At 37.0% G+C, this 24,128-nt stretch overlaps 2 protein-coding genes across 3 annotated transcripts; both read left to right on the top strand.

The window, feature by feature from the left end:
• The first annotated feature begins 4,391 nt into the window (after window positions 1-4,391).
• LOC141657243 (putative inactive purple acid phosphatase 16) lies at window positions 4,392-12,115 on the top strand. 2 transcript variants are annotated; one of them, XM_074464403.1, is made up of 6 exons: window positions 4,392-4,715; window positions 5,222-5,437; window positions 5,957-6,230; window positions 6,734-6,902; window positions 7,219-7,462; window positions 11,854-12,115. In XM_074464403.1, the coding sequence occupies exons 1-5, from the start codon at window positions 4,475-4,477 to the stop codon at window positions 7,429-7,431; spliced, it is 1,113 nt and encodes a 370-aa protein (XP_074320504.1). In that variant the 5' UTR covers window positions 4,392-4,474; the 3' UTR covers window positions 7,432-7,462; window positions 11,854-12,115. The 2 variants fall into 2 exon arrangements, with proteins under 2 accessions (XP_074320504.1, XP_074320503.1); XM_074464402.1 differs by lacking the exon at window positions 11,854-12,115 and having other exon boundaries at window positions 7,219-7,677.
• Window positions 10,300-11,154, top strand: LOC141655211 (uncharacterized). Its single transcript, XM_074462301.1, has one exon. It carries the CDS (start codon window positions 10,300-10,302, stop codon window positions 11,152-11,154), a length of 855 nt encoding a protein of 284 aa, XP_074318402.1.
• Window positions 12,116-24,128: the final 12,013 nt, after the last annotated feature.

Raw genomic sequence — 24,128 nt, 5'->3', positions numbered from 1 at the left:
TGCCGATTTGATGTCGAATTTAGTCGATGCTGGTTAATATTAGTGACGAGGTATGGTTGTACTACTATGGTGAATGATATGTGACGGAAATGGAGCAGCGGTGAAGTCGAGTTGATGCGGAGGTGTTGAGGAGCAATGGTGAATTGTTGTGGTTGATTGACGTGGGTATTGGGACATAGCTGGGCTCAAGGAGGGGATCAATGGTGGATGACGGTTGATGATGATGGAGTGAAATGGATGATAGGCACGGTAGAGCATCAGGTTTCTACTGAGGATATGGCGTGGTGATCCTGCTATTGCCGAGCTCAGGCGAGATGGAGGGGGAACTCGAGCTAGTGGTTGTCTGTTCTGGGCATTGAGCCATGGCGCGTCGGGTTTCTGGCTATTACTGCTCGTGATGGGTGAGGAGGTTGATGCTCGATGGGTGCCGCTGGTCTGAAATGGTGATGAAGGCGTGCTTTGTGAAAGTCAAGAATTGACTTTTATTTTATTATTGCTCACTTGTCTTATTTGATCCGTCTTAATTTCCGCCTCGCTTCACTTAACCTTCTTTTATTCCGAACATGAGTCCTACAAAATTAAATTACACAAAGGCAAAGCAGTAATATAGACTTAGTAAAAACCATTATTCATATAACATTTATAATAGAACTAATAATTACTAATTAACAAATAAAACGAGCTATAAAACTAAATTCCGACAAAAATAAATATTTATTGCGATAAGTAGAATTAAACTATTAAATACTAATTAACTAATAAAGCTATTAAATGAGCTATTTAATCATAAAACCACACAAAATCGAGTTGAAATAAGGTTATAAATGTGGGGTAAAATATGACTAAAATACTACTCATCAACGGGGTGAGCATCAAGATGGGGTCTATTTTTTTAAAACGGAGCAGGCTCGTGCAACTCGAACGAAAGACAAGGGTGATGCACGACTTTGGCACAAGAGACTAGGTCATCCGTTTAGCAGTATTTTACCTTCTTTTTCTTCCTTAGTTGGTATTTATTTATTTTGGAACTCTAGCGATATTTGTGATGCGTGTTGTCGAGCAAAGCAAACTCGGTCAGTTTTTAAAGCGAATAATAAAAGAAGTACTGAATGGTTTTCCCTCATACATTGTGACATTTGGGGACCGTATCACAGAACGAGTTTGTCGGGAGCTCGTTATTTTCTCACTATTGTTGATGACAAGAGTCGAGGTGTGTGGGTTTATTTTATGTGTGAAAAAAAGGAGAAGTGAGTCGTTTAATGATGAATTTTTATAAAATGACATTAACTCAATTTGGAAAGCAAATTAAAATAGTACAAAGTGATAATGGAACAGAATTCCTTTCCGGGCCACTAAAAGAATTTTATAGTGAAAATGGTATGGTTTTCCAAACCAGTAATGTCGACACCCCACAACAAAATGGTTGAGTGGAATGGAAACACCGTCATATATTAGAAAAAGCGAGGGCACTCCGATTCCAAGCTAATTTACTTGTTGATTTTTGGGGGGAATGTGTTCTGACCGCAGCTTATTTGAAAAACCGAACACCCACTCATATTTTGGATGGTTTAACTCCGTATGAAGTGTTGGATGAGGAATGTCCTAGTTTGGATAACGTGCGTGTCTTTGGCAGCTTGTGTTACGCTCATAACAAAGATAGGCCGAAAGATAAATTTAATGAGCGAGGAAAGAGGTGTGTATTCGTTGGGTATCCACACACCAAGAAAGGATGGAAAGTTTACGATCTCAAAACCAAGAAATTATTTGAATCACGAGACGTAATTTTTTATGAGCACACTTTTCCTTTCGTTGATGTTGGGATAGTATACACGCATGACAATACAAGCCACCAAACACAGGATGTACCTGTAGACATAGAACCCGTGGATCATATCCACGACACTGTAAGTGAGGAGGAGAACGAACATGATGAAGCTAACCCAGATTATTCGACTGCCAGTCCGACTCCTAATGAAGAAGTGACTGAAATTCCAGAAAACACAGAAGCAAGTGATGGGGCAGGAGAACATGTAGGTCGTGGTGCTCGTGAAAAATTTGAGCCTTACTGGAAGAAAGATTATGTTTCCAAATCAACATGGATTATAGACCCCACAACGCCTGCTCAACCCGTCCAATCAACCTCCGCAAGGAAAGTCGGTACTCGCTATCCTATAGCAAATTATATCACTACCGATTATTTTTCTATTAATCACAGGAAATTCTTGGCACATGTCGATGCTGCACAAGAACATCGAAACTATTCAGAGGCCGCACAAAAAGAAGAGTGGCGAAAGGCAATGGCTTAGGAGATCGAGGCAACAAAACAATACAACAATCCAACCAAACAACCGAATCTCTAACATACCACCACACACCTGACTACACACTAAAGTGTGTAGTCCTGCCAGAATACTCATCGCAACAAGTATTCCACACCGCCAGCGGGGGACCGCGGCCGTTCCCACCTAAGCCCCGCTCATCTCATCCAAGCGATAAATCCAAGTTCCTAAATGTGCACATCCCTTCTGTGGAGGGTTCCACAGAAGGAGAATCAAGGGCGTGAAGCCACTCCCGCAAGTAACTCTACTCAGCCGAGGACGCACCTTGCAAACCACAAACAGTTATACAACTAACAATACAATCAACCATTATCCAATTCACTACCGATATGATATCCAACAACAACAACAACAACAATTACCAACAATGCCATGTAAACAATACCGAGTAAGGAAATCCTACTTGGAATTAGGGGTGGGCATAATCCGGTCCGGACCGGAAAAATGGACCGGTCCGGACCGGAATCTAGTGGACCGGAACCGGAATTAAAAATTTCGGTCCGGTCTCCGATCCACCTTTTTCCAAGATTCCGGTTTCCGGTCCGGGACCGGTATTTTCCGGTCCGGACCGGAATGCCCGAAATTATTGTTATTTTCATTTTTTTTCTTAAAATTGTATTTTTATTCCGGTCCAATCTGGTCCAACCGGTCCGATCCGGTCTAATGGACCGGAATTTTTGGACCGGAATTTGAAAAAGTGGGTAATTCCGGTCCAACCGGTCTGGTCCGGAATTTTTGTAATCCGGTTCGGTCCCGGTCCATGAATTTTGTCGATTCCGGTTCCGGTCCAAACCGGTTCCGGTCCGGTTTTGGACCGGTGCCCATCCCTACCTGGAATAGCGATCACACGAGACCGTCACAGCAGCTAATCAAAAACGTTCCTCTACGAATCCTCCTCCTATAACACATATACATACAATTACCACCAAAACAATACAATACACCCAAAACCCCCAAAACTACCCAATTAGGGTTTTAACAAAAGTCAAAGAAATGCTATAAAAAGTTATACAAGAAGCTTACCCTCGACACAACGATCACAACGGCGTAAAGAACGAGACAATCCGACAATTCAGCCTTGGGATTTGCTAATAATGCGATGAATGCGAACTACGTAACTCATTTTCTTTTCTTTTGAAAGGTTTAAGAAGGTAAAAGTGATTAAGAATAGTGACGGAAGCCCTTTTATATTAATCTCGCATTATTAACAAAACCCGACTAAACAACCCGTAATACGCACTTACTCGATCGAGTAAGTGACTTACTCGATCGAGTGCCCCTTACTCGATTGAGTGTCACACATACTCGATCGAGTACCCATCAGGTCAGCTACTGTTTTGCGTAAAAACATACTTACTCGACAGAGTAAGTACCACTCGATAGAGTACCCATAGACATAGAAAACCGTAATATTACATCCATGTTTTAGCGCAGTTTGTACATGCCCCAAGACAAGAGCATTTGGATGCGGTCAATAGAGTGATGCGTTATATTAAGAACAGTCCGGGTAAAGGGCATATTATAGACAGAAATTGTGACTTGATTTTGAGAGGGTATTCGGATTCGGACTATGCGAGTTGTCCACTGTCGAGACGATCAATAACCGGGTATTATGTTTCACTCGGGAAATCACCAATTTCATGGAAAGCTCGTAAGCAAGCGATTGTAGCGAAGTCGACAGCTGAAGCGGAATACCGAGCACTAGGAGCTGTGACAAGTGAGTTACTATGGATGAAGTCCTTTTTGAGCTCACTAGGAATTACTCATGACAAGCCAATGGAAATCTATTGTGATAACAAAGCGGCATTGCACATTGCGAAGAACCCAGTCTTCCATGATCGTATTAAAAATATAGAGATTGATTGTCACTTTGTTCGATACCATCTCATGAATAAGACGATATCTACGTCACATGTACGGAGCAAGGATCAAATTGCAGACATCTTTACTAAAGCTCTAGGGAGCGAAGCTTTTGGGTATCTTCAATCCAAGTTGGGCATTGGGACACCAAGTGCTCCAACTTGAGAGGGAGTATTGGACGATATTGTTGCCATATCGTATGTTTTGATATCTCGTGTAAATAATTTAAAGTACTCCGTAGTAGAATGGGAAATTGTTTTTGAGAAAGGTGCAAAATGAGAAACAAAGGGAAAAATAATAATATAATCTTGTCTTTACTCCTTACGTTACTCGTAACCTTGGTAACGGCTAGGTCTCGAACGGAGAGAAATGTTAAAGTGAGACGAGGGACACCGTTGAAGATAGCCTTGTTTGCAGACTTGCATTTTGGTGAGAACGCGTGGACTACTTGGGGCCCACTTCAAGATTTTCAATCCGTTAATCTTATGTCTTATGTTCTTCATCTTGAGAAACCAGGTAATCTGAATCTCTGTCTCCTAAGGTTTCACCCCTTCAGATGACGAGGCAAGTCTTAGCTACTGGTTTTTTCCCGAGTGCGCACTAGGTAAACCCTCAACATACCCGATAGCCTGTAAACAATGCATATCAGGCTTGAAAAGTCTAGAAGACATAGTTTCAAGCCCCTTGGAAATTCTTCAGAAGATTTAAACACTAGACTTTACTCGTACGGGTCATATGTTTGTGTTATTGTTACTTTTATAAAACTAGCTATTTATTGAACAAAGAAACAAATAAAATAAAATAGTCAGTGTCTCACCGATAACATTATCCCAGTGCCGAAGAAGATTATACTTGACAAAATAAATGTTCAAATGTAAAGTTTGAATTCTTGACAGCAGGCCAGCCTTTCTAAGGTCCAATACTGCTGGAGTACAATGTATGCTATTAATGAAACGATGGTCATTGTTATCTATTAATTCATGTTGATATTACTGACCAATTTGTATGTAATGTTCAAGTAGAATTTGTAGTGTATTTGGGAGATGTGATCACAGCAAACAACATAGCAACTGCAAATGCAAGTCGGTATTGGGACATGGCTCTTTCGCCGACTAGAGAGAAGGATATACCTTGGGCTAGTGTCTTCGGAAATCATGATGATGCTATCTTTGAGTGGCCTTTGGAGTGGTTTTCAGGAAGTGGTATTCCTCCACTTTACTGCCCCTCTGCAATTTCAGGTAATTAAGGCTCTCTTGTCATGAATGATAAAAAAACGACGTTGAGATATAAGAGGTCATGTGGTAATTAAACATATATATAGCAAGGCTTGAGGATTTTTCTGTGATGAACTATAAACCTCCAAGTTCCATATATAGATGCTTATTATGTCTTACAATCCATGTTATCTCAATACAATCGTTCTGGTTGCACGTCTCGTGTCTGTCTATAAGACATTACTTCCGATACAAGTCGTAATAAAATTCTTAGGTCAAAACATGATTTTCTTAAGAAAATAGTCTTGTCTGATTTTATAGGATGCACCAATGCCAAATTGCCAATCAACACTTGCTGTAGAGTACAGTCTATATATCGTTGGACGTCAGGACGGTTGTTCACTAATTATTTGGTGATACTCTGTACAGATTTAATCACCTTACTACTTTTTAACTATTTCATTCATGCTTATAGAGGTGGGATCACCTATCACGTTAATACCACGTCATTAGCGATAATTATTTGGTGTTAATTTGTTATAGAAAAGGATTGCAGCTTCAAGGGAACGTCACGTTTGGAGCTGATGGAGCATGAAATTGACAGTAACAAGTTGTCATTCTCTGTGAAAGGTCCCAGAAAGTTATGGCCTAGTTTATCAAATTATGTTATTGGCATAACATCATCACATGATTCAAAACCTCCAGTAGCTTACTTGTACTTTCTAGATTCCGGTGGCGGAAGCTATCCGGAAGTTATATCAAATTCACAGGCCAAATGGTTCAATACCACATCTCAGGAACTCAACCCTGATGCAAGGTATTTCAATTACTGTTGTTTCAGTTACTCTGGCTTTTAAATGTCATTAGTACATAGTTTGAGCATCTTATATAGTTAAGTAGAAGTCTTTTGATGCAACAGTTTTTGTTAGCCTTTTCAAAATCAGTCTTTATATTTTCTCGACGCAGGGGTACAGTTGTCAAGACGTCAATACCACATTTCCCTGAAACATGCGGGAGCCTTTTAAGACAACATTGTTTAGAATTTCCAAAATGTGTGCTAAGTTTTGTCCCACATTGGAAGCAAGGCTGCAAGGGTGATAAGAGAGACTAATTGATAAGTTAATTAGGGATACCTTTGTATAGTTATATGATCCATTTGTTTAGGATGAAACTTCATTGGATTTATGACCTGTTTGTGTTTCTTGAGAACCAAAGGAGATCCAAAGCGCATTGTAGTTGGCATGATTGAGCTGAACAATGATGATGGTTATATTCTTCTTTCTTGGTTATTGACAGAAATGAAACATCTTACAATTACAGGATACCTGAAATAATTTTCTGGCATATACCAAGCCTAGCTTATAATAACGTGGCTCCTTTTGGTAAAATAAGACATCCATGTGTGGGATCCATTAACAGAGAGAGGGTTTCTCCTCAAGAATCTGAGTTCGGGATCATGAAGGCCTTAGAAGCGCGGCCTTCAGTTCAGGTATGCGCTAATCAATTTCAAGATCATGATTTTTACATTGAGGATGAAATACTTTGTTTGCCTCATAAGTCCATTAGTTTGTCGTCGTATAAGTGCAATAACAACAAAGTTTTAATCCCAAACCCATTGTATCAACTGGGACGGGCCACTTATGAAAATTCGTTTTTGTTTTGCTTAAATCGAAGACACCATCATGAGTTACGACCAATTACACGATCATGACTTATTAGAGAATCTATCCTGAAGACACCCTCAGCGAGGGTCCAACTTATTAAGGTTGGTACTTAGCATAATTTAGGTGCCATATATTATGCAGGCGGTTTTTGTAGGGCACAACCATGGACTGGACTGGTGCTGTCCATATAACAAGTTATGGCTTTGCTTTGCACGGCACACTGGCTATGGTGGCTATGGAAATTGGGCTAGAGGAACTAGGATTCTTGAGATTACCGAGCAACCATTCTCTCTCGTGTCGTGGATTACAATGGAAGATGGTTCCACACATAGTCGAGTCGTCTTGAGTTCCTGATGCATACTGTTCTGTAAACTCCACTGTCAAGGTAAAATGTTGCATTAGTGTTTTCTACTCTGTTTTCCCCCCTGTAAGAGGAGTAAGGCCAGTACATTATAAAGGGGAGGAGGATCGAATCTGTGAGCTACTGCTGACTGCACCTCCGTCTCGAGAATTAGGATAAGACATCTACATTATGGTAACTGGTAATTGTAGCTATTTGACAAGATTACCAAAGGGTGGTAATACAAAATTAGCCCAACCGGAATATGTCTCCAAATTCATATTGACCCGACCTGGTCCGTCACTGACCTAAACTTCATTAGACTCATGTTAACTCATCCGAGAAAATGTGATCTTAACCACCCACATTATTAGACTCGATATCAACCCATCCGAAAATATGTGACCTTAACCACCCTAAAAAAGGACCCGGTTTAAAATGCTTCAAATCGACTTATATGAAATTTGTTATAAAGACGTGAGTTTATCTACGTAAAAAATAGCAATAACCTTATTTGCCACGAGTTCACGACCCAAATGATCAATACAAAATCAGTTGATCCAACTCATAACCGTTGAATTGAAATTATGATAAAATCTCACTCGTTTTTACCAGAATAACTAAATGATACAAATTCGGTTAATCCATCTCAATCGCACCTTGAACGGGGTAATAAAATCCAAATAATTTCACCCGTCTCCGATCAGAATAACCCCCCATTTCCAGGTCCACAAAGGCATGCAATGTGGCAATGTTGTGTATGAAGCCTTCTTTCGGCAGTGTATTACTAGACCCACCCTGGCACCATGGGGATTGGAGCAGAATGAATTAAATTAGTGTATTATCATCATGATCTGTTTATTGCATGATACGGAATAGCATGCATTGCTTAATCATGATTAGAGGTGTGTTTAATCATCATTAGGATCCTCTTAATTGAGTAGTTAATAATAATTAACTTTATACCTTCAATTTTGCTAAGACTAAAATATGTGTATAGCCTTTTTGCTTTGGCTCCAAATTATGGGCTGAAATGATGACGGATTCATCTCTTCCTTCTTGCCCTTTAAAGCTTCTGTCAAAGCCTCATTCATCTTCAGCAGCCTCTCAATCTCTTCAACTAACATCGATGTAGGGATGGATTTCTTTGGTGCCATTTAGTCTATTTAAGAAGTAAACGAGAAAACACAAGCTTATGCTTAAGAAATTGGGTCATAGGGTCTAAAATAAGGTCTTTGCAATCAAAACAACATGTGGTTGACTGAACTAACCCGAGCTTAGCCAACCACCGTGACAAGCTCCCTACAGCCACTCACGGCCTAGCACCACCCATGGCCAAGCCGTGTACTACTATCCACATAGAACATAAAATTAATACTTCCATAGCTAAATAACAATGTCTAACACGGTTTCGGGCAACATATTCCGCATATCACTAGACAGGAAATTTTCTACTTCACTTAACATGTCATTCACATAATTAAACATCCAATTTACAGTAGTAAACATGCTCTTATTCTCACGTAAATTATTCGATAGATAAATTCGCTAACTAGTTCATATAATAATTCAGTCGTGAAAACTCCAACACCATCATCACCAAACACACGGCCTTAGGCCCAAATTCACTGTCAATTTGTCACCGCATTATACTTACCTCAATCCCACATCCTGCAACAAGGTTAGAAATTTCTCACTTCAATTATCCATTTACCCGTATTAATATAACTTCCTTTTTAATTACCTCACTCTCTGTTATCCTTTCCAAGGTAACTGGCTCAAAACTGAGAGGGTCAAGGTACGAATTAAGAGCGCTTTCTTAACCGCACTAAGGGGCTCCCAACAGTTTCTTCCTCGGGTTCATTCTATTAGACTCATCTTAAATTCATTATTGTTCATTGGTTAGGCCTTAAAACAAAAGCCACGCATTATCTAATGGAGAAATATTATTTTCGCTTTTTTTATGGGTTTTTTCTGGAATCTTTTTCTCTAATACACAATTAAATTATGGAGTAACATTTATTTTACCCACTTCTTTAACATTCGTGCAAAGAAAACAGGTACTTGTATTATTATAAGCTGATCAGCCAATATGGGAAGAGCGGGTCGGAGAAGATTAAGGCCATGTTTGGCAAGACATTTCAGGTACCTGATTTGGTCAAAGTAGCTTATTTGACCAAAATTTCAGATACCTTATATTTTCGTAAGTGTTTGGCAGGTACCTGATTTGCTTTTATTTTACTTTTTTGCCCCTTAAATCTCTACTATTAAATAATTATTATATCCTTTTACGTCATTTCATCAAAATCAGTTACCTTTTCAGTTAGTTTGCCAAACATTTTTTTTATATAATCAGCTACTTTATCAGTTCCCAATTTTCAGCTACCTTATCAGTTACGTTCTCAGGTTTTAGTTACCTTTTTAGTTTTCAGCTACCTTTTCAAATTTCAGCTACCTTTTCAATTAGTTTTACCAAACAGAGCCTAAAAGAATGAAGAAGGTCGACAGTATTCCTCTAACCTTTACTAACATTCTTTTCTTAATATTATTCCACTTCATGTTGTTCTAATATATTTGTGTTGCTTAATACGCAGCTTCGTTTCTATGATACCCAACGGCTAGTGTATCTCACCAACTAAGGCAAATTTCTCTATTTGCCTAGTTTAGAAATATAGCTGTTAAGAAGATATTCTTTACCTTATTCTTTGCTTCATGTACATTATAAATAGCATTAGATTTATAGCCTTTGTACGTGATTCATTTACAGAAATAATACTATCAATTATACTCTTTCTAATCTTATGCATTCTTAACATGGTATCATTTGTCTAGGTTATTTTCATACTACTCTATTCCTACGTTCATCCTTTCATAGCAGCCTCATGGCAACCGCCGACACCGAAACTTCGAACACCGAAAATTCGAACACCGAAAAATCGAACACCGACAATTCTTCACTAATCAATCCTTCCCGTCAACCAAATTACCTCTATCATCATGTCGAAAATCCTGGGGTTAAAATCACACAAACCGAATTCAATGGCCATAACTATGACGAATGGGCTCGAGATTTTCTTCTTGCCTTACTCGCCAAGGGTAAGAGTGGCTATATTCCGAAACCCGCACCTACTGATGACGCTTTCCAATTATGGCAGTCACAGAATGCTCTCGTGACTGCTTGGATTCTCCTTACTATCAGTCCGACTCTCAAAAAGTCGATCTCCAAGCGACCCGAAGCACGACAGGTATGGCTTGATATCCGTTCTCGGTTTTCTCAACAAAATGATGCTCGTATATACCGTCTGCAGGCGGATCTTATGGCCTGTCGCCAAGGCCCGACGGAATCAATTATGGCATATTATGGTCCCCTCATCACTATTTGGGATGAGATTGTCGAGGCTGATCCTGTTGAGTCGTGTCCTTGCAACCCGTGTACTTGTACATGGGTCACGATTTTGGATGCTCGTCGTGAACGCAAAAAGGTACGTGATTTCCTCATGGGATTAGACGATCGATTCGACAGCGCTCGGTTTCAGTTGCTTGGTATCTCTCCTCTTCCTCCTCTTAATTTTATTTATAACAGACTTCTCCAAGAGGAGAGTATGCGTGTCTTTAATGCCCCGAAACCCATCGACCGACCTGACACTATGGCCTTTGCTACTCGTCTCAACAGTAACCATAGACAAAATAACAGCCGCCATAGCAGTACCCCAAACCCGAACAGTACGGATGACTAACTAAGACCTTATTGTATTGCTTGCTTGAGACATGGTCACCTTTACAAAGTGTGTTATCGGTATACGGGGAAGTTTCCCGACTGGTGGGGAGATAGACCTAGGGACCGCATTCTGATCAATGAAAGCGATATGAGTCGAACGGTCATTCCTGATGTTGAAGGCCGTGCTCGGTGGGAGCAAATCAAGAAAAACTCGGGTAATTCTGGTTCCTCGGGTTCTCATGGGTCAACCGGCAACCAGGGGGGTCCTCGAGCTCATATGGTAGCTGGTCATTTCCGTGACACTGCCTCTTGTTCGTCGGGACAACTTGACAAGATTGATTTCAATAACCTGACTCCGACCGAACTCAATGAAATACACCAGTTATTGCAAGCCCGCAAACACAGTCCGTCGATTGAGCATTTAAACGGTAATTCCTCTTCCCATTTTACTTGGATTATCGACACCGGGGCATCCCATCACATGTCGGAATGCCGTGATTTTTTTACGAACTTGCGAACCATGCCGCCACTGTCCGTGGGTCTCCCAAATGGAGACTTGACAGTAGCCTCTCACATAGGTGATGTATTTTCTTCAACATTTGTTTTACGAGATGTATATTTTGCCGAAAAGTTGAACTGTAATTTAATTTCAGTCTCTAAACTTTTACTTGATCACAATCTTACAATCCAATTTTCGCATAATATGTATCTTATTCAGGACCGTTCCTCGAAGATGACGATTGGAGCGGGTGAACAAGTGGACGGACTATACTACTTGACCGGCATACGACAAGATACCGTGCTTCTTAATACCATAGGGACACCGATTTCCCATGAGATATGGCATAGGAGGTTGGGACATCCCTCTTCTTCCGTTTTAAGTTTTCTTCCTTTTTTCAATAATTGTTCTAAAACTCATTTTAATAGCACCTCTTGTGATATTTGTTTACGGGCCAAACAAACTCGATCAGTTTTTTTCTTTAAGCTCGAACATTGCGGACAATATTTTTGATTTAATCCACTGTGATTTGTGGGGACCATATTCTATTGATGCATCTTGTGGTTCTCAATATTTTTTAACCATCGTAGACGATTTTTCACGATCCACTTGGGTCTATTTATTGAAACGCAAAAGCAATACCCGACCAACTCTTTTACATTTTTTCTCCATGGTGGAACGTCAATTTAATAGAAAAATAAAAATTTTAAGAAGTGACAACGGGACCGAATTTACAAACTTAAACGATTTTTTCTTTGAAAATGGTATTCAATTCCAAACCTCTCAAGTTGATACTCCTCAACAAAATGGGAGGGTTGAACGAAAACACCGTCACATTCTTAATGTGGCGCGTGCTCTTTTATTTCAAGCTTCTTTGCCTATTTCTTTTTGGGGCGAATGCATCCTTACCACTGTCTATCTTATTAATAGAACCCCGAGCGCCAAACTTAAAGGTAAAACCCCTTATGAAGTCCTATATCAAAAACCACCACCAATGAACCACTTACGCGTCTTTGGGTGTCTCTGTTATGCACGAAATATCAACCGAACCAAAGATAAGTTTGCACCTCGTAGCACCAAGTGTGTCTTCTTAGGGTACCCTTTTGGAAAAAAGGGATGGCGAGTTTATGACCTTGACACCAACACGGTTTTCTCATCTCGTGACGTTGTCTTTATTGAAACCTCTTTTCCTTACCAAAACATACCACACATCGACCCCTCCTCCGATCCTATTCCCGATACCCCACTTATCGACCTTATTCCTATAATGACACCTACACCTACACCAACCCCAATTTCGACTACCGAAGCACCCGACCCCACTCCCATCGACACTCCCTCGACCAACAACACTAGCGAGACCATCGATCACACATCCACCACCGAGCCCAGCACCGAAACTGACCCCATATCTACACCCGAACCCGCGGGTACCAGTGACACCATCGACCCCACCACCCATACCGAAACTAATCCTTCCGGTGACATGGGGAAAGGTCGCCGTGAGAAGTTCCCTAACTCCCGCCTCAAAGGTTACGTCCAACCCCCTCCCCGTCCGTCCACTCACCTACTCGTCACCAACTCGTCATCGAAAGGAACGCGGTATCCTCTTTCTCATTTTATTTCTTATGATAAATTTTCCGTTAAACATAAATGTTTTTTAGCGGCCGTGACTAGCAATCACGAGCCTAGCACCTTTCGTGAAGCAATGCAGGTACAATAATGGCGGGACGCTATGAAGCTCGAAGTCGAAGCACTCGAGCGCAACCATACATGGACTCTCGAGGCTCTTCCCCCGACAAGAAAACTATTGGCTCAAAATGGGTCTATAAAATCAAGTACAATGCCGACGGCTCAATTGAACGATATAAAGCTCGCCTCATCGTAATGGGTAATCGCCAAGTCGAGGGTGTCGATTTCAATGAGACATTTGCTCCCACGGTAAAAATGGTCACGGTCCGAACTCTTTTAGCTATTGCTGCAGCCAAAGGATGGGAACTTCACCAAATGGATGTTCACAACGCCTTCCTGCATGGTGATCTCGATGAGGAGGTCTACATGAAACAACCTCCCGGTTTTGTAGGCAACACCAATGGTAAAGTCTGTCGTCTCCGCAAATCATTATATGGTCTTCGACAGGCTCCTCGATGCTGGTACGCTAAACTTGCTTCCGCTCTCAAATTTTATGGATTCACACATTGCCCATATGACCATTCCCTCTTCTCCATCACCACACCCGATTATGAAATTCATGTGCTCGTATATGTCGATGACTTAGTTATTTGTGGTAATAACTCCAATGATATCACCAAGGTCAAAGATTACCTACGTACATGTTTTCATATGAAAGATCTTGGGCCACTAAAATACTTTCTGGGATTAGAGATTGCACGAAGTAGAACTGGTCTTTTTGTATCTCAACGAAAGTATGCCTTGGACATCCTTGATGAATCCGGATTACTTGGATCCAAACCAGCATCTATTCCCATGGAACCAAACCACCAATTAAGCCTCTCCACCTCCGAACTCATCACCGACCCCCAACCATACCGAAGATTAGTAGGCCGCTTGGTTTACCTCACCATAACCCGTCCCGAACTCATATATTCGGTTTATATTTTGGCACAATTCATGCAAAGTCCGCGCCTTGATCATTGGAATGCCGCCCTTCAAGTCGTCAAATATTTGAAAAACCAAATTTGACAAGGTCTTCTTTAAAACTGGTAATGATTTGACACTCCATGCCTATTGTGACGCCGATTACGCCAGCTGTCCACTAAGCCGCCGGTCTCTCTCCGCATACATTATTTTCCTTGGTCAGGCCCCTATATCATGGAAAACTAAGAACCAAACGACCGTTTCAAAGTCCTCCGCAGAAGCCGAATACCGTGCCATTGCCTACTCTGTGGCTGAACTTAAATGGCTCAAAGGGCTTCTGTCCTTTCTCACGATTAAACACGACCAATCAATCAACCTCCTATGTGATAGCCAATCCGCTCTTCACATAGCCCGCAATCCAGTCTTCCATGAACGCACGAAACACATCGAGGTTGATTGCCATTTCATTCGTGATGAGATTCTCAAGGGTACAATCAAACCAAGCTACGTCCACACTAAAACTCAGCTCGCAGACATCTTTACTAAAGCACTTGAGCGAATACCGTTTACTGATCTCTTGTCCAAGTTGGGCGTCTCCAGTATCCACGCTCCCACTTGAGGGGGGGTAATACGCAGCTTCCTTTCTATGATACCCAACGGCTAGTGTATCTCACCAACTAAGGCAAATTTCTCTATTTGCCTAGTTTAGAAATATAGTTGTTAAGAAGATATTCTTTACCTTATTCTTTGCTTCCTGTACATTATAGATAGCATTAGATTTTTAGCCTTTGTACGTGATTCATTTACAGAAATAATACTATCAATTATACTCTTTCTAATCTTATGCATTCTTAACATTGCTCACTTCTATATATTGAAATAGCTTGGTTTGTCGAGTGATTCTTAATTTGAAAGTGGGAAGCACATGGGGGTGCCCCACCTTGTCCCCTACCCATTTTATTAGAGTTTACCCGTCTTGTCCCCTCACCCATTTTATTAGAGGCACCCATCTATACCTATTCTTCTATATATTGAAATAGCTGGGAGTATTTTGATTAACTTAAAACCTTTTTATTATATTCGTATTAATTAGTGTAGATCCCGCGCAAATGTGCGATAAATATAGACCTTTTAATTTTTAGTGTATTAGATATAGATTTTAGATTTATATCTCACGAATTTTTATAAAAAAATAACTAATATTAAAATTAATCAAAAGAATTGAATAATTCCATAAATTGTATTTTTTATGAAAATATTTTAACATTAAATTTTTTTAAAAAAATCTTTTTTTGAAAAATTAATTAGTTTAAGTAGTGGCCCAACATATGATGGTATAATTAAAAAAGTCAAAGATTGCAAGAAGTATCACAGTAAAATATTTGCAAAACCAATTAGTTTAAGTAGCGGGGAACTACTAATAATTTTATTCCTTAAGAAGTAGGGGGAATTAGGGGTCTTTTGTAATAGTGTTACACGATCGATGTACAATGGTCTCGTGATAGCCTATACATGTTATTTAACCAATAACCATAGTCATAAATGTGGTCCATAAGCAATTATTATTATTTTTTTTTTTTTTAATCTCAAATACAAAATATTGTTTTAAGATTTAATACCCTTCCAAATTTGGTATTAATTTTATTCCTTAAAATTAGGGGGAAATAGGGGTCTTTTGTAATAGTGTTACACGATCGATGTACAATGGTCTCGTGATATTAAGTGTTATTTAACCAATAAATTTCATAAATGTGGTCCATAAGCAATTTTTTTTTTTTTTTTTTTTTTTTTTTTGACAACGTCCATAAGCAATTATTATGACCTTAATCATTTATAAATCAATGCTCAAAGTACAACTACATACATGAATGAGTGACACCACTGTACAAAACTTGAGCGTTACTTTAAGACATATTGACATCCTATAATATCTCTCATATGAATCAGTTCCTCAATAAAGCGTGGTTACCAAACTTACACAAAATCTCATTGAAGACGGCATGTATCCGTCACTTTGGAGTGACGGATACCATTTTCTCTTACAAATGACTCAAATAGAGGAGAGAGGAAAGCACATGGGGTGCACCCACCTTGTCCCCATATCCGTTTTGTGAGTGGCATTACCCGTTATTTACTCCGATCCGTATTCAGCAAGACTAACTGCTGAACTTATGTATAATGCAAGTTGATTTTCAGGACTTCTTTAAAGTTTTTTCTGATGGTAAAGGAACTCGCAGTTGGTATCTCTTTACGAGTACGCACTAACATATGCATACATACGTCATAACCTGTAATTTTGTACAATTGAGATTCTCTCCATTTATGCCTCTCTCCATTTCCTTCCATTTCTTATTAACGTTCAAGATTTTGTTTTGAAAGCATCCAACGGTTAATTGTTTGATGAGTTGGAGGATAAATAATAATTTAATATTGTTGTATTAGAGGAAATGGAAAGAAATGGAGAGAAAAGAAAATGGAGAGGATCCATACTCAATTTTGTAAATCATGCCTATCAGATCATCCACCTTTTTTTTTAGTAATGCGACGTACAAAAAATAGGATCACAAATAGGTTTAGATAGGAAATACAGGAAATACCTCATCTGATCTCCGTTCAAGCAGGGCTTCATCTTTTATCATGTTGTCCATTCAAAGGGCATCCACGTACAATAGAAGAACCTCTAAAGAGGTTTGTCACATGACGCATCACCAAATTAACAAATCTCTTTAATAACAAACGCATACATAATAATAGACAAACTTTTTCAAGGTTAATGTTAGAGGACACACTTCAAATTATCCATTTTTTCTCTCATATGTTGGGTATATTTTAGGGACCACCACTTATCATCTTACAAACCTGTATACAAATATGTAATTCTCATCTATAAATCTCAACCATCATTCCCAACAATAAAGAGGTTTATATACAAATCTCTAATAAGTACACAAATCTTTGTTAACAAACGTCTATTGTTGATGCCCAAGTTTCTAACAATTTTGACACCAATTTAGACCGACACAAAAGATAATAGTATGAAGTATTGTTCTATCAAGGTGTCCTAATGTAAGAAATATGAACCTTCGCATGTTCTTCTGCTTTGCTTATCAAATCATATGTACAGGTAAATTATCAATTTAGTCAATTGTTATCAATATTCTATAAGGACAAGGGAACAAAGTTTAAATCATCACATTTTTGTCCTTAAGAATGCAATAGTTCCTTTTATTTTATTTCCTTCGTAAGTTTGAGTGATGGTCAAAGGGCAAAGGCGCAAAGCAACCGCGAGAAATCACAACTTATTTCGATTAAAAAATTAAATGTTTATGACAGATATTCCGTTTTACAATCTGAGGTCACAAATCACAAGGGTGACACCCTTGTGATCATATTTCACTTAAATTTGAAATAATATGAAAAGTGCAAATATGAACAACATATAATATGATATTACGAATTAAATATTAATCCCAAATTAATAAAAAAAATATATTGAAAAATATACAGTTATATAATGTGGACTTATATAATGTTTAATTATCAAACAAATTTAAAGTTGGAAATGAAAAATTTAAATTCATCTACATAATATATAAGCACGTTGTAGGACAGCATTTGTGCTGTTGAAGGTCAAATAAATAAAGTGAGATTAAATCCTAATCTATTGTTTTCCGTCAAACACAAGAAAATGCTCTCACTTTGGCAGTTTGCGGTCCAAATTAAAGAATGCAATAGTTCCTTTTATTTTATTTCCTTCGTAAGTTTGAGTGATGGTCAAAGGGCAAAGGCGCAAAGCAACCGCGAGAAATCACAACTTATTTCGATTAAAATGTGCAAATGTTTATGACAGATATTCCGTTTTACAATCTGAGGTCACAAATCACAATTAACAAATTAATTTGATCATATTTAACTTAAATTTGAAATAATATGAAAATTTAATATAACAAATATTATAATTATTATTATTGTTGTTGTTGTTATCCACTGTTTTGTTTTATTTTTTAAAAAAACGGATTATTTGAGATTTTTCCCTTTCCTTTTTTGATAAGAAAGTTTTTTTAATATTATACTTTTCTTTATATACATTTATTTGTTCATACATTCCACTCATCAAACCCCAATGAGAAGAGTATACTTTATTAATATTTAATTCTAATTATTCCTACCTCTCAAACACAATTTAAAAAAAAAAAAAATTCTTCCAAACACCACTAATCTCCTTTATTAATATTTAATAAATTATTCATAAACCTCTCTTTGGTCAATTATCAAATTTCCACTCATAATTTAATCGATATTATAAACCCCAACCTTCTTAATCTTGGAAAGGTGGAAATACAAGCTTTCCAAAGGATCAAAAAAACGTGGCCTTAAAGATGGATAGGAGGGAGTATTACGAATTACAATATGAGAAAAACATCCCAAATGCATTAGTGATTGACTAGGAAGGCTTTTTGGACTGTCCATTGGGACATTGATACTCTCTAATCTCTATATACAGCCTAAAAGACACCAATATAAGTCCATTAATAATCTATGGACTTATATAATGTTTATATTATCAAACAAATTTAAAGTTAGCACTAATGAATCTAATTTAAATTCATCTACATAATATATAAGCACGTTGTAGGACAGCATTTGTGCTGTTGGACAGGTCAAACAAAGAGTGCCTTTGATCCTAATCTATTGTTTTCCGTCAAACACAAGAAAATGCTCTCACTTTGGCAGTTTGCGGTCCAAATTAAAGGATGGATTAGCCTTTCACGTGGTTTGATTTCTCTCAAATCATTACATTTTTAGATGATAAATATCCTCTTCAATAGATATATGGTTTTGTTTTATTGGTTAAAATTTAAAAACTGTATTATTATAACATATTAAAGATTTTTAAATATTTATGGTCGGATCATGATTTAAATTTGAATTGAAACTTTATAGGATTTTCTGTTTTATTTTAAAATTTTTGGATCTTTAGATAATTTTTGAACTTATAAATTACACTAAAAAAATATAACTTAAAAACTATATTTTCCATTTATCCGAATTTAAATTAACTTAAATTAATTTAACTTAAATTAATTTAATTTAACTTAAATATTATTATTATTATTATTGTTGTTGTTGTTGTTGTTGTTGTTGTTGTTGTTGTTGTTATTAAAAAAACGTAAACTTTTATTGAGATTAAACAAAGTTTGGTACAAATCCTATATATATTAGGGTAAGTCTAATTTACAAGAAAAAAGTTAAGTTTGGACGAGTTGAGGTCGAAAAAAGAATAACAAACTCTTGATAAGAAAATATAGTCTAAAATACAAGGTAAGATAATAACATTTTTCCGCTTTATATACATTTATTTGTTCATACATTATACTACGGTTATATTACGATAACAAATAATGAGAAGAGTTATAATTTTGTTTCAAAAATAATAATGTATATATGTATCGAATAAGGGTTTTTTTTTGTAAAAACAACCTTTAAAAAAAAAAAAATTCTTCCAAACACCACCTAAAAAGAAGTTTGTAAAAACAACCTTTTAATAAATTTTTTTTGCCAAAATAACAAGACTTTTTGGTTATATGTAGGACTTAACATTTTGCAATTGGGTAACTTTCAATCGATGTTTGGGATAACAAAAATATTTTTATTTGAGGTGTTCTTAGATTCGTTGGAAAGGTGGAAATACAAGCTTTCCACTCATTAAGTTATCAACACGATGGTCAAACGTGGCCTTATGTGGGGTCTATTATTGTGTAAAGTAAGGTCACATTTGGTGGAGAGATTAGCTGAGTGGTCGTGGATTTTTAGTGGGTCTTTTAAAGAGGTTATGATGCTTTGTTTGGTCACTAAAATTGGTATGTAGGTAGCGGGGAGTGTAAGGTAGGCCGTAGTTGTGTTGTTTTTATTTGATTGTTGGATCTTTGTGGTGGTTTGGGGAGTTAATTTGAAGGTAAAAAAATTCAAAATAATGTCAAAGTAGGATTTCTTTTTCATGGGTCAATTCACTCACCTCAAACCTTTTAAAGGTTATTATTTGGTTTTTAAAATAATACTTTGTATATAAACTTTTCTAAATTTAAGAATTTATAGGATATGAACTTATAGATGAATATAAATTGTTATTTTTAATGATATGGATGACCAAATAAACTTTTATTATTTTAATTTGTAATGATGATAAAACTTATTATAGGATCTTTCGTAGAAATCCGAACTTATAGGATTTGAACGCCACTTTGGTGAATCGAACTTATAGGATCTCGAACTAAATCAACTTATAGGATCAAAACGAAACTTAAATCCGCAACTTATAAGATCTGATCTGAATTTAAATTAAGTGACTTTAAGTCCAAAAGAACAAGGCATATGGGTCATGAATGACTAATATCCCAGATAAATGGGAATAAAAATCACAGTGACTTGGATTAAAGTTAGTGCAGCAAAAATCTTATGGCTGAATATTCAGGTTTTTAAAACAATTTCGTACATCACTGTCTACTTATAAAGGCACAATTTTTGATCATCGTCTGAAGTCTGAACACACACTGCATATTACCATTTAAATGTATACCCGATTTTCCATATCCTTTCTTTTTCACGTATTCTCGAATTTTACGAAATTCAGTTTTTATTTGCTCAATTCTTGTATTTGCGATAAAACGAATACATCATAAACTTAAATTTAATAATAAGTTGCATGTTGAAATAATCTAAATTTTCAATATTCATTATACAAATGCATAAGAATTGTACTTACATGACAAATAATGTAAATATTTTAATATTATAACATATTAAAGATTTTTAAATATTTGAGTTCAGGAGTAAGAACTTCATTAGGGAGGTTAAAAATTTCAACGGAGACGAGTGAGTAATGACATAAATTTTTTTTTTTTTTATTTTAACTAAAAATTTAGAATTTTATTTTAAAGTTTTTTAGTTTTGTTTTAGTATAATGTTTTTGATAAATACCGCATCGATTTACTTAAAAAACATTACACAAAAAAAAATATAATATTCTTAAAAACTATATTTTCCATTTATAAATGGTAATATCTTTCAAAAAAACAAAAATATATATTCTCCCTTCAAAATCTAAAACCCGGTCAAATCCATTACTCATATGTATGCCGAGTAGAATGAAGTTGCGTGAACCTGTTGAGTTTCATTGCACCTAGTGTTACCTGTCCTTATTAATGCCCCACCATCGGAAAGTCCTAATCAGTAATCATTGAGTAGGCAATTTGTGTTTTTTTTGTAATGTTGGTTCGAACTTTTAAAAACACGTTAATTTGGTACAAATCCTATATATATTAGGGTAAGTCTAATATGTGATCTTAATACATACTTCGTAGTTTTTTTTTACATATATAGGTTAGTTTTAAATAGGTAATCAACATAAAAGTTAAGTTTGGACGAGCTTGAGGTCGGTTTATGTACTTTGAACTCGACGTGACGAGTTCCCTTCACGCGCAGTTCAGCCACCCGTCATTCCAGAGGTTCCCGAGGTTATGGCCTTCACCGCGCGCGCCCTACGAGCCAGCGATGAATAACAAACTCTTGATTGAACATAAAATTCAAAACTTACTTGAATTGATAGACCCGAACTAATTTGAACTCGATTTAAAAGAGCAAAACCAGTCAAATTGCTAACCGAAATAAAGCATGTTAGAATATAAAATCGATTTTGGGACTCCCAACGGTCAAAGTGTTAAATTTTTGGTTGAGTTGGTTTCTAGTTTTACGCAATGTTTTATCATTCCTACTGTGAATCTTTTATCCGTGTTAACTTGTAGCAGCGACGGATTGTGTTATCGAGTCCGAGCTTGTCATATTCCTTGAGGACTTGAGCTTGTGCTCAATGGATAACCAAAACTCAAGCTCGAGCCGATCTTTTGAACTTACCCGAGTTTGAAAAAAAGTAGTTATAATTATTGCCTTGTGTTGGTAATTTACCTTTCAATTCGCGATCTTGCTTTGTGATGTCAAAAACATAGTCGAACCCAAATAATAATAAAGCCTATATAAAATTGTTTATTTATTTAATTTTTTCTTTCGATATTTTTTAACCATTGTGGAGATTATTCTCGAAACTTATATGTAAAAATATTTGGCAAATGACGAGACATTTGATATATCTGATACAAAATTATAATCATGATAAAATATTTTTATAAAATATGAGCAATATTTTATGTAATCACACAAGTTCGAGAGAGGAAACACCGCATCTTGAATGTTGCTACTTAATGTTTCAGCATATTTACCAATTACTTTTTGGGGCGAATGTATTTTAACCTATTTGATATGGGCTTAATGACTCGTTAAGCCATCTCGAGCCGATCCAAAGCGAGCCCAAGCCGTGCTCGTTGGTACCACGAGTCTTCCGATTCCGACTCCTCTCCCGACTCTCCGCGCTCTCGGTACCGATCTCTCGCTAATTATTTGTCTTGTCAAAAGTTTTCTTTGCGCCACCGGGTTTTCTTGCCTCATCTCATTAACACTTAGATTGACCAAAAGGTCACATATTAGGAATAATGCTTGGGAAAATTTCGGACCTTCCGCGAAGAAGGCATCACATTACAAAATTAAATATAAATCCGAGACGTTGAACGACATAAGTGTTATCTTTGGGGCGTGATTATGGTGAGACTTTCGATAAAAATGGTTACCGATCTTTTGAATCCCCAACTCCATCAAATGGATGTTCATAATGCCTTTGGTTGAGTTGGTTTTTGACAAAGGGTAAGATCAAAACCGAAACTTAAATCCGCATAAATAAAACGGGACTAATTTCACTTATCCAAAATCGAACCGGATTTAGCCGCAATTGCGGTTTTTTCTTAAACAAGCTCCACGTTGTGGTTTCAATTCAACTTCTTTTCAATATTTAATACCCAGGGTAGACGCAGAAGAAGAAACACGAAATAAATGAGGCGCTGAATCAAATGTGAAACTAAGATGGATTACATCACAGTGACTTGGATTAAAGTTAGTGCAGCCAATAAATACAATTTGGCTGAATATTCAGGATTTACAGGCTTAAAGACAATTTCTACATCACTTTCTACTTCCCTACTCACATGACTAGTTTCACTTGATCATCGTCTGAAGTCTGAACACACACTGCATATTACCATTTCAATAATGATACGGAGTATTAACGTACTTGGTTACTTTTCCTACCTAGTTTGATAAGTCAACAGAACTATTTCTAGTTTGGTTCCCTTGTGTTTGATTTATAGAAGTACATTTGAGTTCAGGAGTAAGAACTTATTAGGGGAGGTTAAAAAAATTTCAACGGAGACGAGTGAGTAATGACATAAATTTTTTTTGAAAAGAATTCATAATTTTAACTAAAAATTTAGAATTTTTCATTTTCAATGGGCATTCTTGACCTTCATGCTCCAGTTTAGGGGTATTTATTTATTAAGCTATGTAAACCCTCCACTATTATGGAGGTTTGATTACACAAATATACATCTTAACAAAGTCGAGTGCCCAACTATCCACTATTATGGAATTACTAGTCTCCATATATTGTTAATTCAACTTATTCAACTCTAAGATGTCAATCAAAGGAGTTTTAGGCAATTTCCATGAATTGGCCAATTCATATGTTTTGTAAAATCATGGGAAATTAATTCACGTATGACAACCAAACGAGGCTTTAACTCAATAATAATATAAATATGAACTTGACCCAAATCGAAACCACACAATGACCTAAAATGACCTCATGTAACATTAACTCACATAGTATCCAACTTACAAGGCCATACAGTAATGATGTATCACACGATACATGACAACATACAATCCGATCCCAACCTATTTTAACCCGACCCAAACTACTCAATTTAAAAGAAGGAAGTAGAATATCTCAAAAT

Source organism: Silene latifolia, chromosome 5 (assembly GCF_048544455.1).
Source record: "Silene latifolia isolate original U9 population chromosome 5, ASM4854445v1, whole genome shotgun sequence".
In the NCBI taxonomy this organism is placed as follows: domain Eukaryota; kingdom Viridiplantae; phylum Streptophyta; class Magnoliopsida; order Caryophyllales; family Caryophyllaceae; genus Silene; species Silene latifolia.
This window is presented reverse-complemented; position numbering and strand designations above follow the sequence as displayed.

Excerpts from the sequence above, each read along its gene's own strand:
- LOC141657243 (XM_074464403.1), top strand. The coding sequence starts at position 4,475 with ATGAGAAACAAAGGGAAAAATAATAATATAATCTTGTCTTTACTCCTT. Across the intron at positions 4,716-5,221 it reads TCTTCATCTTGAGAAACCAG|AATTTGTAGTGTATTTGGGA; the intron begins GTAATCTGAATC and ends ATGTTCAAGTAG. Across the intron at positions 5,438-5,956 it reads CTGCCCCTCTGCAATTTCAG|AAAAGGATTGCAGCTTCAAG; the intron begins GTAATTAAGGCT and ends AATTTGTTATAG.
- LOC141655211 (XM_074462301.1), top strand. The coding sequence starts at position 10,300 with ATGGCAACCGCCGACACCGAAACTTCGAACACCGAAAATTCGAACACC.